At 39.6% G+C, this 18,414-nt stretch overlaps 1 protein-coding gene across 6 annotated transcripts in view; it reads right to left on the reverse strand.

The window, feature by feature from the left end:
• Nucleotides 1-18,414, reverse strand: part of PIBF1 (progesterone immunomodulatory binding factor 1) — a 302,877-nt gene that overhangs the window by 208,335 nt on the left and 76,128 nt on the right. For all 6 annotated transcript variants that reach the window (XM_033947509.1, XM_033947506.1, XM_033947507.1 and 3 more), the window contains one exon: nt 11,078-11,259. In XM_033947509.1, coding sequence (XP_033803400.1) covers nt 11,078-11,259 — 182 coding nt within the window. The remainder of the gene's footprint in view (nt 1-11,077; nt 11,260-18,414) is intronic.

Below are 18,414 nucleotides of genomic sequence, written 5' to 3' on the forward strand. Positions count from 1 at the left end.
ACAAAATAATCTTCTATAACAAATAATCTCGCAACTCAACATCAGCTTCAATTCTTTTGACTTAATCTTGGTAAATACTGCCTAATAACTATTGGTTTGAATTGAGTTTATCAGAAGTCAAGGCCTCATAAGCTGATCAAAAAGAATAGATCTGGAAAACATCACAGCAAAGAAGCACTTTACAGGCTTTAAAAAACTTGTTGATTTCCACGCTGGAAAAGAAGAGCTGTTGGTCTTAAGACAGGTCGAGTTGATGCTACAAGACTTTCATTGTCACTTGTCACCAGAATTAATGGTTGCATGGATATGGAACATTATCTCTCACAGTTAGAATCTATCAGAGTTTTGATTCTGCAATTCTTATAATGTCACTGGACAGCTGATTAACTGTTGCATGGAAGTGGATCATTGCTTCTCAGAGAGGGAGCCTCATTTTGTTACTGTTGTATTAAGTTTATTATTATATTAGTTTCAGAAAATAAACTTATATTTTCTCTCTCTTACTAATGTGTTGGGTCAATTTTGGTTTTATTTAGTTCTTTTTCTTTTATTAACAGAATGGTTTTCTGTAGGAATAGAATTTTCAAATTAGATTTACATCAAATAATATCAATTTCCACAAATAATCATATTACTAATGTTGGTAATCATAATAATCTATTCCATAATTTAATTTCAATTGTAAATAATAAAAAATTAGGAAAAAACTATAAACAAAAAAAGGAAATCCACTATAGATAATACAAAAAAAAAACATAGGAATTAAGAAGTCATCATCCCCTGTTCACATCTTGACTCGCCTGAATATGTACAACTATGATGTTATTACATTAATATCAGTTTCAAGTTTTTATTAAATTTGATAAATCGCTTATTACATACTAAGTGAGTAACAATTAAAAATATGTTATATACAACCTTAAGAAGGGGGGTAAGAAACCACTAACAGACAATACAGACGAACAGAGGTACATGAGGAAGGAACAAAGGTGGGTAAAAGTTACAAATTGCAGTTTCTCAGGAGAGAAGAAAACGAAAATCTAGTAGGGGAAAAAACGTTAGGATTGGGGTTTTAAAAAAATGTTTTAAAAAATAAAAGAAACTTTACAATAAAATATTTTATAATCAAATTAAACTGATTTAAAAAAGAATATGTTTTAGATATTAAAAGAGGCTTTTAAAAGGAATGTTTTTAGGTTGGTTTTAAATAAGTTCAGGTCTTTAACTTCTCTGATATATAAAAGGAGAGTATTCCAGGTAAGAGGGGCCATAACTGAAAATATGTTGTGACGTCTGGTTCCAATGATCTTCAAAGAAGGAACCGTGAGCAGCCCTTGTGTTGCGGATCTTAGGGATCGAGTCGAATTATATGGAATTAAAAATCGGTCTATGAATTGAGGTTCATTATTGGATAATGTTTTAAATGTTAGTATTTTGTAGGTTATTCGTTGGTTAATAGGAAGCCAATGTGAGTCTATTAAAAAAGGTGTTACATGATCGTATTTTTTGCCGTTGTGGATAATTTTAATTGCAGTATTTTGAATTATTTGCAAACGTTTTTTTTACATTAATATCAGATAAAAGTGTTTTATAAAAGACTGGTTAAATGGAAGGAAACCAGATAGATATTCTTTTCCTAACTGAGGCAAGGTTAGAATCTAATGATGATCCGTTTGTTAATGAAATTTGTCCTCTTAATTACAAAACCTTGTCTCTGAATAAAATAGGTAAAAAAGGAGATAATATAGGGTGCATAAATTGTATGTCATCTGCATAGGTGAAAACAAAAACTCCAATGGATTGACAAAGGAAAACAGTGGGATGCTGAGCAGATCTCTTGAAACAGAGGATCCACCACACGCAGGGGCTGCTTTGCATCCTCCTCGAAACTCAGGACCGATGCAACCTGAACAATAAGCTCCTGGAGCATTTCCCGCTGAAAAATGCGCACCGACGCATCCTCGCCAGCTTCATGAAACTAAAATTTGTCATCCCATGCAATCCTCAGCTGCTAGGATTGAGCTGGATGGAAGGACTGGGTCGCAACCAGTGCTGAGGGGAGTCGAACAGGGAAGGATGCATAGGGCGAAAGACACCCCCCAAAAAAACCCAAGACCCCCGGGGAAGAAACAGGACCCCCGGCTGCCTGAAGATAAGCCTCGCACAAAGCTATTACAAAATCTGAAGGAAAAAAATCCCTGGCGGCACATAAGGACTCACTGCCAAAGAAGGAGACCAGTAAAGACCTGCCTCTGTCTCTCCAATAGAGGGGGAAGGTCACCTGAGGCTGTAGATAAAATGGAGGAGCTTCCTGTCAAAATTGGCACAAGACCTGCTGAAAAAAAACTCCCCCAAAGCCTGCAGCGGCAAAAAGGCCTGAAATGCCCCAGCTGCAAAAGCAGGTGAGCCGGCAGCAGCGGTAAGGGAGTCCCCAGCACTATCTGCGCTATGGGAACCCCTTTTATTTCTCTGACCCTCGGCAGCTGGGGAAATCCCTGCGTGGGCGGTAGGGGAAGCCCGGGCTTCCCCCCTGCCTGCTGCCGACGCGCAATGAACCCTACTCGCCGGCATCTGAAGCCAACAAGGATTCTCCTTTGTGGTGGCCGCATTGACCTCGCGGTGGAATACAAGGAGCACTTTGTCCCTTTAAAAGTGCTTATCACAAAGACCACTACTAGCTGAAAAATAAAAAGTGCTGGTTAGCAATTGACTGCAATTTACCTCAATTGAAGACTTCCCTACAGACCAGCACTGCCGCAGAATTTTTTCCTTTTTCTCAATATAAGGGACAATTGAACAGACCCCCCCCACTGGCTTTCTAAGCCATATGCTTTGCCGGTATCAGTGGCAAGGCTTACAGTTGAGGAATCTCTAGTGAAAAAATTTCAGGTATGTGTGGGAAATTGGGGGAGAGACTCAACCCATCAAGTGTGACACCCCTGAGGATGGATGGACCCCCCAAAAGGGTCCCCCAAGTTCAATCCGGCACTACAGATGAGGGCAAGAAGGCCTAAATAAAATCAAATAGGACTAAACAAAATCCAGCAGGTTTACACTAAACAAGGGAAGACTGCACAAGCTTACCACCCCCACCTGCTGGAGACTGAGAGCAGACTGAGTGTATATGGGAATGCACAGTACACTTGTACTACAGCTAAAAGTTTATTTTCTCAGTCTCCGAGACCTGTTGGTCATGGTGAGCTATTACCCATCATTAAAGCTGTGCCGGTCTGGAGAGACGCTTAAGAAGGTGTTTTTGTTGGACCTGAAATCCGTGAACTGATCCTTTAGGATGCGTTCAAACAGAAGCTGAACCTAGCTGAAATCAGCAGCATGGGAAGCATTCATGCTGGTTGTTCAGAATTTTCTTGGTAATCACAGATCAGAGAATTATGCTGAGCTTGTAGAGAACATGCTGACAGCATATCAGCTTATGGGTACCAGATTGTCACTTAAGTAGAAATTAGGTTCTTACCTGCTAATTTTCTTTCTGTTAGCCTCTAGACCAGTACAGTTCTTTACTAATAGGTAATATCTCACTGTGACCAGCAGATGGAGACTGAGACAAAAACTTTGTTGTAGTATATTAGCTGAGGCTCCCCCACCTAAACCAGTCTGCCAAAGAGCCAAGCAGAACTAAGAAAAAACTAACTTATAAAACAGTAATAACACTACGAACAGGAGAATAAACAACAAACGTAACGTTGTTGGAAAATGCATAAAACCAAAACTCTGCCGTGAAAATGTCCCCACAGCTCACCAGCTATGCCAGCTGAGTCATAGCCGCTATTCTTGTAGTTCCCCAGCCGTAGAAAAATACTAGAATCCGCAGAAAAGCAAAATGTTCAAGTGAACAAAAATCGCAATTATCGCAGAAAGACAGATGGGGTGGGGAACTGTAGCGGTCTAGAGGCTAACAGAAAGAAAATTAGCAGGTAAGAACCTAATTTCTTCTTCTGTGTTGCCTTCTAGACCGGTACAGTCTTTACTGATGGGACGTAGCAAAGCAGTACCCATCAAGGGTGGGCCCCCCGAAGGACCGACACCATAACACGCTCACCGAACACCGTGTCCCGATGTACCTGAACATCCACACAGTAGTGTCTGACAAAGGAATGAAAAGAAAACCAAACTGCAGCCTTACAAATATCCACTGGAGGCACAAGAGAAGACTCAGCCCAAGAAGCTGCCTGACCCCTAGTGGAATGAGCCTTGAGAAATTCTGGAACATGCTTTTTCTGAAAAACATATGCAGAAACAATAGTCTCCTTAATCCACTGCGCAATGGTAGCTTTGGAAGCTCCATCCCCCTTACAAGGACCCGCTAGAAGGACAAAGAGATGATCCAATTTCCTGAACTCCCGAGTCTGCTGCACATAAGAGCGAAGGACCCGGCAGACTTCCAATTTGCGCAACTGTTTCTGCTCTGAAGAGCCCTCCCGACTTCCCAACACCGGGAGGACTACGAACTGATTGACATGAAAAGGTGAAACCACTTTCAGCAGAAAGGAAAGGACAGGCTGCAACACAACCCGCTCCCTAGAGAACTCCAGGAAGGGAGAAATACAAGAGAAAGCCTGAAGCTCAGAAACACGTCTAGCAGAAGTAATGGCCACCAAAAAGACCGCTTTACGAGTAAGGTCCAACGAGAAAGCATCCAAAGGCTCAAAAGGTGGGCGCACCAGTAAGGACAAGACCAGATTAAGATTCCAACATGGAACAGACGGTCGAACAAGATGCTTGAGCAACTTGGCTGCCCGCAAGAATGGAATGACATCAGGCATAGCCGTTAAATGCTGACCTTGTAACAACCCACGAAAGGCAGACAATGCCGAAAGCTACACTCAGAGAGAACAAGCCAAGCCCCTATCCAGGCCATTTTGCAAGAACTCCAAGATATTAGGCAAGGAAGAATGTAAAGAGACCACTCCACACACAGCACACCACTACTCAAATATATGCCAAACACGCACATAAGCCCAAGAAGTGGAAAGTCTCCAGGACCCCAAGAGTGTGGAGATCACTTTATCTGAATTCTAAACCTTAAGTTTATATACCACATCATCTCCATAAAGATAGAGCTAGGCACAGTTTACAAGTAAATTCAATAAATGAGGGAAGGACATAAGAAATTAAAGGTTATGAAGAGGATAGCTAGCTTTACATACCCCTTCTTACCTAGGTGTGTCCTTTCAAGAGCCAAGCAGTAAGACAAAAGAGACACAGATCGAACATTGGAATGGGACCCTGTCAGAAGGTCGGTCGAGAGAGACAGTGGCAGAAGATCCACCACAAGATGACAAACCAGGTCCATGTACCACAGACACCTGGGCCAGTCCAAGGCCACCAGGATCACGAGGTCAGGATTCCGAACAATGCGAAGAAGAACTCTGCCCACTAACGGTCAAGGAGGAAACTCGTACAGAAGACCCTCTGCTGGCCATAGCTGAACCAGAGCATCCAGCCCCTCGGCCTGACCGTCGCTGCGACGACTGAAGAAGCGGGGTGTTTTGGCATTGACACTTGTGGCCATCAGGTCCATGAGGGGCTGATCCCATGTCTGCACTATTAACTGGAAGGCTATGAGACCGAGACACTACTCTCCGGGATCTAGCACATGTTGACTGAAGAAGTCCACCTGAACATTCTCCACTCCTACAATGTGGGAAACTGAGATGTTCCGGAGATGAGACTCTGCCAAGACCATGAGAAGAACTGCCTCCTGCACCACCAGAGAACTCTTGGTGCCCCCCTGACGACTGACATAGGCCACCTCCGTGGCATTGTCTGAGAGAACCCAATAAGGCCTGGAAAGCTAACAAGGCCAGATGGATGGCTCTGGTCTCCAGAACATTTATCGACCAAGCCTTCTCCTCCGGGGACCAACTGCCCTGTGCAGAGCGACCTAGACACTGAGTTCCCCAACTGAGGAGACTGGTGTTCATGAAAAACACCATCTACTGGGGCTGATCTACTCACCCCTTGTACTAGATGGGAGGACTCAAGCCACCATGAAGACTGCAGTGAGCCAAATCCCGAAGAGGAACAGGGAAATCCAGACTGTGCCTCTGGGACGACCACCTCCGAAGAAAAGCATACTAAAGCAGAGGCATATGGGCTCAAGCCCACCTCACCAAGTCTAGGGAAGTCGCCATTGACCCCAAAACTTGGAGGAAATTCTGTGTCCAAGGACACCAAGACGCCATAAGGAGGCAAATCTGTGACTGCAACTTGCTTACCCGGGCCTCTGGGAGGAAGACTTTCCCCAAGGAGGTGTCGAACAGAACCTCAAGATACTCCAGGCGCTGAGAGGGGGCCAACCGACTCCTGGAAAGGTTGACAACCCATCCCAGCGACTGCAGGAACGCCACTAACCGAGCCATGATCCGGGTGCTCTCCTGCAATGACTTTGCTCGAATCAACCAGTCGTCTAGGCAGGGATGAACCAGAATGCTCTATTTGCGCAACACCGCCACTACAACCACAATAACCTTGGTGAACGTCTGCGGAGCCGTGGCCAGACCAAAAGGAAGCACACAGAACCGATAGTGCTGACCCAAGATCGCAAAGCGAAAGAAGCACTGATGGGAGGCCCAGATTGGAACATGTAAGTAGGCCTCCGTAAGATCAAGAGAAGTCAAATACTCCCCCAGTTGAATTGCCAGAATCACCAACCGCAGTGTCTCCATGCAAAAAGATGGAACCCTGAGGACCCTGTTGCCCCCTTTAAAATCTAAGATGGGAAGAAAGGTCCCTTCTTTCTTGGGCACCACAAAGTAAATCGAGTACCTGCCGGTGCAACACTCCTGAGGGGGTACAGGAACAACTGCTTAGAGATCTAGCAGTCTTTGAAGGGTCTGGCGAAAAGCCTGCTTCTTCCAAACTGCCTGACAGGGAGAAGCTAGAAAATGATCTGGCAATGAGTGGGCAAACTCCAGATCTTTTTCTTGATCCCCAAGCATCTGGTAACTATGATTTGGGTTATTCTTCCCAATGTACATCACAGAAACATAGAAACATGAAGGCAGATAAAGGCCAAATGGTCCATTTAGTCTGCCTATCCACAGTAACCATTATCTCTGTCTCTAAGAGATCTCACATGCCTATTGCGTGCCTTTTTTAATTCAGACACAGTCTCTGTCTCCACCACTTCTACCACTCTTTCTCTAAAAAGGTATTTCCTTAGATTACCTCAACCGTCCCGAATCACCTCCAGGACCCACAGATCGGACGTGATCTCTGCCCACTTTGGATAGAAATCGCGCAGCCGGGCGTCCACTGGAACCAGAGTGGGCGCCAGCAAGGCATCATTGGGCAAGATGGACAGCGGTGGAACCAGCAGCGAAAGAACCAGCTCCCCGGCGGGCCCCACCAAAGGACTGCATGCACTAAAAGAAATGGTCCCAAACCCCAGAAAGGAAGCGGCTCCTCGACCAGGGTGGAGCCAGTGGAAATTACGCACGCATCTCTGAGCCGAGCCACCCTATGCCAGCGGCCTAGCCCCGTCTTCAAGCAAGCAAGGCACCTTAAAGTCAGTGAATGTCTGGACCAACTTATTTAAATCCTCTCCAACCAAGAAAGACCCTTAAAGGGGAATTTCGTCAGCTTAGTCTTGGAAGCCGCATCCACAAACCATGCCTGAAGCACAAGGTATGATGTGCAGCCACCCCGAAAGCCATAGACTTGGCAGAAGCTCACAATAGGTCATACATGTCATCCAAGAGATAAGAAGCGCCCATCTCAATTTTGGCAACTTCTTGCTCTACTAACTCTCAGTTATCAGACTCACAGTCAAGGACACGCTTGGTCCACCGAAAACAAGCCCAAACAACCAACCTGCCAACACACTGCCACCTGGACCGCCAGTGCAGAAACATTAAAACTCTGTTTATGGAGGGACTCCAACTTACGCTCCTCAGGGTCCCTCGAAGCAGAGCCGCCCTCAACAACACAGTATACCACTTCACGATGGCCGAGACCACCGCGTCCAACCCAAGCAACTTCAAAGTGTCCCGATCCCCCTCCGGAATGGGGTACAGGTGGGCCATAGAATGCGTAAAGCGAAAAGGGGCCTCCAGCACCTGCCACTGAGCAACCACAATGTCCTGAATATCCTGAAGCATAGGGAAAGAGCAGAAACCAGAGCGGATCCCCCAAAAGCAAGGGGTCCACCACACAAGGAGACTCTGTCACGGAGCCCTCAAACCGCAGCACCGAGGAGACCTGAAGAATAAACTCATGAAGCTTGTCCGTACAGCACTGGTCACCATACATGATGAAGGATACAGTACTACTCGAAAGGGTCCAGAGAAGAGCGACGAAGATGGTTAAGGGGTTGGAAGAGCTGCCGTACAGCGAAAGATTAGAGAAACTGGGCCTCTTCTCCCTCGAACAGAGGAGATTGAGAGGGGACATGATCAAAACATTCAAGGTACTAAAGGGGATAGACTTAGTAGATAAGGACAGGTAGTTCACCCTCTCCAAGGTTAAGAGAATGAGAAGGCACTCTCTAAAGTTGAAAGGGGATAGATTCCGTACAAATGTAAGAAGGTTCTTCTTCACCCAGAGAGTGGTAGAAGACTGGAACGCTCTTCCGAAGTCTGTCATAGAGGAAAACACCCTCCAGGGATTCAAGGCAAAGTTAGACAAGTTCCTGCTAAATAAGGGCGTACGCTAGTAGGGTTAGTCTCAGTAGGGCGCAGGTCTTTGACCGGAGGGCTGCCACGTGAGCGGACTGCTGGGCATGATGGACCACTGGTCTGATCCAGCAGCAGCAACTCTTATGTTCTTATGTCCCACTGAAAAATGTGCACCACGGACGCATCCTCGCCAGCTGGCAGAAGCGCAAAACCACTGCTGGCGGAATCTGTGCCTCCAAGAGGGTTCTGGTGTTCACTCCAAGGATCCAGGTCCTCATCTATCCCTTCAAGCTCCTCCTGAAAAAACTCCTAGTCCCAAGAGACCCACGGCCACTTGGACGAGAGAGGAGTAGTAGGGGGCAAAAACGGCGCTGTCTGGGGCAGAATCGGAGAAGACGTTGAGGAAAAACCTCCCCCGAGACCCCCTGGGGCAGAAGTAGGACCTCCGGCTGCAAGCACATAAGCTTTACAGAGTGCTAAAACAAATTCTGGGGGAAAACCCCTGGCGGCCCCAAGGGACTCCCTGCCACAGCAGTGGACCAAGCAGAAATCTGTCCCTGTTTCTCCAATGCAGGGGGAAGGTTACCTGAGGACACAGAAATAATGGAGGTGCTTCCCACCAAAACTAGAACAGAAACTGTCAAAATTGGAGCTCCAGAGGCCTGTAGCATCTAGGAAGCCTGAACTTTCCCAACCGCTAAAGCAGGCGAGCCGTCAGCATCGATAAGGGAGTCCCCAGCCGCTTCAGTGGTAAGGAAATCCTTTTTACCATGACCATAGGCAGCTGGAAAACCTTCCACGTGGGTGTTAGGGGGAAGCCCGGCCTTCCCCGCAATCAGCTGCAGGCTCGTGAGGCACTTGCAGCAGGGTTCCCTGGCCGCCGGCACCCGATGCCAGAGAGGGTCCCCCACCACTCCAGCCTCTACAATGTTTGCACAGACTGGCTACGAGTGCTTCATGTCTGGAGCACAATGAGCACTTTTTCCCATGCAAACTGCTCATTGTGCTTAAACCGCTTACTAGCTGCAAAATAAGTGCCGGTTAGTTGAAAAAAACAAATATAAGGAGAACAGCCCTTTTAGACCGGCACAGCCTCAGTATTTGGGTTTTGAGTTGGGTTTTTTGCAGAACAGACTCCTGCCTAACCAGTATCGGTGGCCAGGCTGCCAGCTGAAGCACCTCTACAAAAACATGGGGAGGTGGAGGAAGGGGAAAAGGACCCAGCACAAGACCTGCCGGGTTTAACATCTCCAAGGTCGGACAGACCCCCAAACAGGACCCGTCCAAGCTCCATCCAGCACCAAAAAGGGGACCAAATCCTAAGCAATATCCAACAGTGGTAACCAGGGGGAGCCTTAATTTTCCTAACTCACCTGCTGGAAACTGAGAAAAGACTGGGTTAGGAGGGAGAACCTCAGCTAATATACTACAATTAAAGTTTGGTCTCAGTCTCCACCTGCTGGTCACAGTGAGATATAACCCATCAGTTAAGAACTGTACTGGTCTATCAGGCGACACAGAAAAGGAAAATTTTAAAGTAATCCAGAAAATAAAACCTTTGAAATCAAAATTATAAAATATTTTGACACTCACCAGAGAGGACTAAACAACTTCTTATTACCCATCCATATCTGTCTCTCACCCATCCAGCCCTCCCTGTTTCTCATCTTACCTACCCCTTCCATTTTTCTGTGAGAATGCTATTGGAATGCTTTTATGTTTCACTTATATATACTATTTGTCAGCATTTGCTTATTTCTGATCTGAAGAAGAAGGGTTATCATCTAAAGCTAATCAAAAAAATGCATTGTTAGTCCAATAAAAAGATATCACCTAATTTATGTTCTGCTCGTATTTCTAATTATCAAATTATTTTGGTAAAAAATTTGTGTGCACAAAATGATTAAAAGTTGTAGGCCAAAGAAGGGATTCTGCAGCATTTTTTGGTGCCCTTGAATGGCATTTAAAGCTTTTGATTGAAGCTTTACACTTTACAGAGAAGAAAAACATGTATTTCAACTAGAAATTATGAATGGAGTGCATCACATTTTTCAAAATTATTTGTGATCTGTTATTTTTTTTTGTAGGTGTATCATTGGTTAGTCTACTGCCTTTAATTTAAGTTTTAGGCAATGAAAAAAACTGACTCAATTAGTAAAGCCAACATCTGAGAAGAACCTGCTAGACTGCAACGTGGCTCAGAGATATATATATAACTCTAAAGAGGGGGAGGTAACCCCCTCTTGGGCTGAGAGTTTTTCATCCAATCATAGCTTGATATACAGTAAAGGTAGGTTCAACTCAAGAAGGCATTGCTTATAACTGTATTCAATAATTCTAAATAGTTAGTGCTTTCAAAACTTTAAACAAAAAGGAATTGCATCAATTATCAATTAATTAATTTAAGTTTAATTATCAATCAATTAATTTAAGTTTACCTTGAAGTCACATATTTTTCATACATATCCTCTCTTGTTTTTTTGGCTTCCTCAAGCTGCACCTGGAAACGTTCCAGGCGATCTTCTTCATGAGCACAACGAACACTAAGCTCCATATTTTGACGATTGAGGTACTCTTTATCTTTTTGAAGTAAAGTAGCAGTCTGTTTTAAAGTTGCCACCTGCAGAGAATAAAAAGAAATAGCTCATTCAATACATACATTTTATCTAAATTTTAATAGTAATTAAATATCAATATATCAAAGTCCTCTTAAGAATAACATCAGACCCCTCTAAAAAAAAGAAAAGAAGCTATTCATTCATGAAATCAAAAACAATTATATCTAAGATCAATACTTTAAATTTTGAACCATCAATTAACATCTTTTATTCTTAACTTTCATTTATCTATAGACAGTTCTCCTAAATAATCATTCAGTGCAAGCCCCAACCACATAAAAACACAGATTGCACTAAAGCAGAGAAAGTATGAATCCCATTACTGAAAAGCAGCTACATTTCATCAAAATACTGCAAAAATTGACCAACCAAACTGCACCCAACAAGATTAAAGTATCTCACTACCCTTAAGATATAGGATAGCATTTTTTTTTTTAATTCTTTATTCATTTTGCAACTTTCATCAAGTGTATAAATAATTGACAAATAAAATTTAATACATCACTTGAATATCTATCAATTAACATTAATACAGGTACATAAAATTTTACTCCCATCCCTCCCATAACATATGCAATCATATATAATATACAGATATTGATTCCAAATAAATTAACCACAAATAGAATTCAGAATTCCTCCCCATCCCTTATTATCTTTATATTTTTGATGGAAAATGGTATCTAATCATTTACAATAACTTTTCAATGGCCTCCAGATCTCTTCAAATTTATTATAATTTCCTCTTTGTATAGCAAGTGCTCTTTCCATTTTATAGATGTGACATAGTGAGTTCCACCAGAAACAATAATTGAGTCTACCCCAATTTTTCCAATTAAATGTGATTTGTTGTATGACGACTCCTGTCATGATAAATAAAAGCTTATTATTGTTTGATGAAATTTGACTGCGTCCTCATTGATATTCCGAAAAGAATTGTAACATAAGATAATGCCACAGAGTTCTCCAATAAACAATTTATTTGGCCCCAAATAGATCTCCAAAAGAATAATAAATGATCTAGAGTCCCTACTTCAAGATTATAATGCCAACATCTATTAGACTTAGAGCTATTTAACTTCTGTAATCTAACTAGGGTCCAAAAAGCTCTATGTAGGAGAAAGAACCAAGTTTGTCTCATAGATGCGGACACTGTACATCTCATTCTCCAAGACCAAATTTGTGGCCACAGAGACGCAGTAATTTGATGCTTAATCTCAATGCTCCAAATATCCCTAAGACCAGTATTAGGCTTCTTTTTTACTAATCCGTTTAACAATTTATACCACTGTGCGGCCTGATACCCCAGGAAGTCCACCTGAAAGCATAAGAACTCCAAACTATACTGATTGTTAAGATTTCTCCATTCAGGGAACCCTGCCTGCTTCAGTTGCAACCATCAGAAACTTTGTGATTTATTAAGACCATATTTATGTTGCAACTGTGAAAAGTCAAGCAGTTTACCATTAGAAATAACATCATCCAAAATATGTATCCCTGCAATCATCCAATGCTTCCAGATGACCTTATATCCACCAATTTGAATCTTTGGAGTTTATAAAGAAAATAGAATTTTAATGGATACTTGGAAAACCTTACGATTTGTCAGTAACCTAACAGCTATTCCTATTAACAAATCAACAAATCAAACCATATGGCTAAACTCCAAGATTCAAATTGGCGGATTCAAGATCGTCTGGAAGCATTGGATAACTGCAGGAATACGAATTTTGAATGATGTTATTTCTAATGGTAAACTGCTTGATTTTACACAATTGCAACATAAATTTGGGCTTAATAAATCATAGTGTTTTCGTTGGTTGCAATTGAAGCAGGCCATTCATGCAGGGTTCCCTGAATGGAAAAATCTTAATACCCATTACAGTCTAGAATTTTTATGTTTTCAGGCGGACTTTCTGGGTCTCCAGGCCGCGCAGTGGTATAAAACTATTAGTGATCTGGTTAAAAAAAAACCTAAAAATGCTCTTAGGGATATTTGGAGCATTGAGATTAAACATCAGATTTCAGCATCTCAATGGCCACAAATTTGGTCTTGGAGAATAAGATGTACAATGTCAGCATCTATGAGGCAAACTTGGTTTTTTCTGTTACATAGAACTTTTTGGACCCGTTAGATTACAAAAATTAAATAGTTCCTTGTCTAATAGATGTTGGCATTGTAATCTTGATGTAGGGACTTTGGATCATCTTTTGTTTTACTGTCCCTATATCTTAGCCTTTTGGAATTCAATCTGGGATCAAATAAATTGTTTATTGGAAAATTATGTAGCGTTATCTTATGATACTGTGATTTTTGGAATGTCTATGAGAAAAAAAAAGTCAGATTTCATTGTGTAACAATAAACTTTTATTGATCATGACAGGAGTTGCCATCTAGACCATAGTAGACTTAATTTTAATTTCTGGTGGAATTCGTTATGTCACCTTTATAGAATGGAAAGATCACTGGCGATACAAAATGGAAATTATAAGAATTTTATAAAAATATGGGAGCCATTAACATCTTTTTGTCATGAGTAATGCCATTTTTCAATCAAATATATACACCACTTAGTGTTGGGAGGGGGGTGGGTTATATAAGAGGGGTTATGTGCCATAATTAATAATGGGGATGGAGGGAGGGTGGGGAGAGGGATTCTTCTATGTTTATAAGTATAATGATAAGATTTTCAAGTGATTTATTAAGTGTTGTTATTATGATATTTGTACACTTGTTGAAAGGCTAAAAATAAAGAATTAAAAAAAAAAGAATCTTGGAGTTTAGCCATATAGATTGATTTGTCGATTTATGTATTGGAACAGGTGAAATTTTATTGACATATCTCAAGGTTTTCCATGTATCCATGAATATTCTGTTTTCTTTATACAATCTAGGCATTTTAGTACTGAGAACATGGCATGGTAGCAGAGGAAACATGAGTCGCCATTCCAACCACAACCAATCTGGGGTATTATCAATGAGCTCTGAGAAACCCAATATATACCCTGGTGTAAAATATAGGCTTGATGATACCTATAAAAATTGGGAAAATTTACCCCTCCCTCCTTGATTGATTTTTATAAAGATACTAAAGAGATTTTGGGAGTTTTACCTAGCCAAACAAATTTCGTAAGAATACCGTTTAACTTTTTATAAAAGGACCCTTAAAAAATACTGGAATCAAACCCATTTGATAACAAACCACAAGCAATATCATCATTTTAATAGTTTGGACTCTCCCCCACCAAGAAAGATGTAAAGGATTCCATTGCTCGCACATTTCTGTTACCTTCTGTAATAAATTTTTTTCATTCTCTTTCATTGTGTCTTCCAACGTATTTTTTATCCAAATTCCTAAATATTTTAATCCACCTTCCTTCCATACAAAAGAAAATGAATCAAACAAACCTTTTGTGCAATGCACGTTTAGTGGAAGAACTTCAGACATACTCCAATTTATTCTGTAACCTGAAAATTTTCCAAATTTTTCTATCAATTCAAGTAAGCATGGAATGGTTGTTTCTGGATTTCTCAAATGAAGCAGTATATCATCTGCATATGCAGAGACTTTATATTCCCGATCTGAATAAGGAATATCTCCTTTATTTATTGAATAGCTAATAGCAAGGGTTCCAAAACAATATCAAAAAGTAAAGGACAAAGGAGACAACCTTGTCTAACCCCCCTCTGCAAACTAAAACGTTCTGAAAATTTATTGTTAATATATAGTCTCACAGTAGGGGAGCTATACAATGTTTGAATCATTTGTGTAAATCCTGAACCTATGCCAAACCATTCCATAGATTGATACTTGAAGGTCCATTCCACCCAATCAAAGGCCTTATCTGCATCTAAGGACACAGAGAATGCCGGATCATTCATGGCTTTTGTTAAGTTCAACATATGAAAAGCCAATCTGGTGTTATTAGATGAATGTCTCTTAGCAACAAACTCAGTTTGGTGCATATCAAGGTAGAGCCTCAGCTAAGCGTAAAGCCAATGTCTTAGCCAAAAGTTTTCCATCAACATTAATTAGTGAGATAGGCCTGTAGTTTGAAACCAAAGTGGAATCTTTATTTGGCTTTGCCAAAACTATAGTTAATGATTCTGCCATAGTACCCGCAATGTAACCCTTAGTTAGTTGAGTCTGATACAAATTTAGTAAATGAGGTAATAGGGTAATTTGAAATGATTTATAAAATTCTACCGTGAAACCTGGAGCAGATCCAACGCTAAGAGACTTCAACGCTGTTTCTAATTCTTTTAATGATATTGGCTCCTCTAAACTTCTTTTAATATGTTCAGGAATTTTCAGTCTATTAATCAACTTCAAAAATTCTAATCCATCTTTTCCTTATTGTCATAAGGCTCAGAAGAATATAAGTCTTTATAAAAATTTAAAAATTGATTTAAAATATCTCTAATTTGAATATATGTAAAACCTTTCTCATCTTTAATTGCAATTGTTTTTCTTTTCTTTAAGATAATTTGCCAATGGTCTTCCCGCCTTATTTGAGTTTCCATAATACAGAGTCTGCTGATAAAACAAATCTTTCCTTACCAATTTTGAAGATATTTCATTATATTTACCTTTCATTTTTAATAAACCCTGGAGAGTACTCTGCTCCCATTTATCAATCAATTTAGCTTCTTAATTTCTTTTTCTAAATTAGAAAATTGTTGTTTAAGTTGTTTTCTAATATATGCAGAATATGAAATAATATTACCTCTCATGGAAGCCTTAAAGGAGATTTCTTCCGATGTATTAATTTGAAATAATTCATTTATTTTTAATTGAAATTCTTCAAGGAACTTTGCATCCACAATCAGTGTATTATCGAATCTCTATATAGAACTACTATTTTCTTGTTCAGCAAATTTAAATTCAATCCATACACCACCATGATCAGATTAAATGATTGGATCTATGGAGGCTTTTGTGACCTGCTGAACTATTTGATTCGAGACAAAAATATAATCTATTCTTGAAAAAGATTTATGAACATGTGAACAAAAAGAAAATTCCCGATCATTAAAATGAAGTATTCGCCATATATCTTTCAAATCACAAGAATGCACCAAATTATCTAATCCTAATGATTTCATACATTTACTCGGTTTTTTATCCATCAATGGATCCATAACAGCGTTAAAATCTCCAGCTACTACTAATTTAGAAGCAGCCAGTGGGAGTATCAATTGCTGTAATGCTTTGAAAAATTCATTTGGTTCAAATTGGGGGCATACACGTTAAATAATGCCAGGGTATTATTTCCCATGCTCATATCCACATGTATCCATCTTCCTAAGGGATCTGAATTAATTAATTGAAAATTAGCTGTACATTTCTTATTTACTAGAATAGCTACCCCCACTTTTTTTCCCCAACGAGGGGCAAAAAAACAGTATTTCACCCAACCCCTTCCAATTTTTTTGACTCTGCTGCAGATAAATATATATATATCGACATTTTGTTATTTCAAGAAGGTAAGCAGTTTTTTCCATTTAATTTGATTATTGAGGCCATTAACATTCAATGAAATGATTTTAATCTCCATTACAAATTATATATTCAGAGTAGATGAATCTAATACAAAACTCAATCATATTTTGACTTTTCTGACCATATACCATTTTCCAATTTTGTAACCATTGAACATAAACTTTATCCCCCCTCCCTCCCCCCCCAAAATCATTAATAAAAGTGAAAACTTGGAAATACACATATTAGATAAAGCAAAGAAAAATCAGTCAACAGACTATCACAAACTTTTACATAAAAAGTCCCTTAAATCAATAATAGTAACTCATCTAGAGATTTATCCTCTTTCAAAAATTACATAAGTGTCTATTCACTAATTGTTTCTACATATTCTACTTTCATTGCATATAACAAATTATTAATATCGAAATATTAAAACCATATTTAGTGAACCCCTATTCAATTGATTATCAGATATTTAATCAAATTATTCCTCTATATTTGTATAAATTTCAAAATTCTTTACTAAACCCATAATATCCTTTACCTTAATTATAATATAAATATTTATCTGTGTGAAAATATTATAAATTTTTATTACCCACCCATTTTTCTTTGTATTAAATAACATTAGACTATTTGATCTTCTAAAATATAATTAGTATAATAAATATTTTCATCATAGTAAAAATTATATCCCTTTTTATAAGTTATTAAAGTCAGAATTATTAATTAATCAATATATCACATATACCTTACATTTCAATAAATAAATCTGAATATGATGGAATGACTAAATAAATTTAAAATTAATTAATTAATATATTTTGAGATCTATCTTTGTAATATGTTCCTTATGAATTTTAATAACATCTTAATGCATCTATTATACATGTCATCATTTTAATTACTTAAGCAATAATTTATATTGTGACTCTAAATAAATTCTATATTTAAACCATTTTACCAAATAAAGAAAAAGTCAACGCAGCAACATAGTAAATCCATAGATATAATAATAATGGGAATATAAATGAAATCATAATTTCCTTTCTTGATATTATAATTCAAAGCTTGAAAAATCTGTTGACGTCACATTTCCTTAAGAAGAAAAGTAACCTTCTTATTCTTAGTAATTCCGAAACCTTTACTTAAGTACACATCTTCAGAACTGCTGCGTAAGTTGCCGACGTGTGAATTAACTCATCTTACCGAAGAAAATTCCAATTTGAGGGACTATGTTTTGCAAAAAATGGAAGAATATATTCCGATGTCAGAAACTTAGTTGAGAGGCATGCCCGAATTAGATGAGTGGAAATTTGAGAGAGAAAAAAAAATTATGCAGAGGTATGTCTCAAACTACATCCATTACCTGTTCCAATAAAGAACGCAAAACCATTGTAACTCACACCACACTAGTAATGTTTCCATTCTTTTTCCTTACGGGCAAATTCTTTATTGCGTTACCAACCCAATGTTTCCTACTCTTCTCTTCATGCCATATTGACATGCTTCTGTTGTTACAAATAAATACAGTATATTGTTTAATGTTGTTAAGTAACAAGCACGCACAGAGTCTTCCTTATCCATAAACAGCTGTGAACCAATGTTGTCATTATACTTTTAAAATATTCTTCCTACAGAAAATTCCACTGAATTGAAAAACTCTTCTTC

The sequence above is a fragment of the Geotrypetes seraphini genome, chromosome 6, assembly GCF_902459505.1.
Source record: "Geotrypetes seraphini chromosome 6, aGeoSer1.1, whole genome shotgun sequence".
Classification (NCBI taxonomy): domain Eukaryota; kingdom Metazoa; phylum Chordata; class Amphibia; order Gymnophiona; family Dermophiidae; genus Geotrypetes; species Geotrypetes seraphini.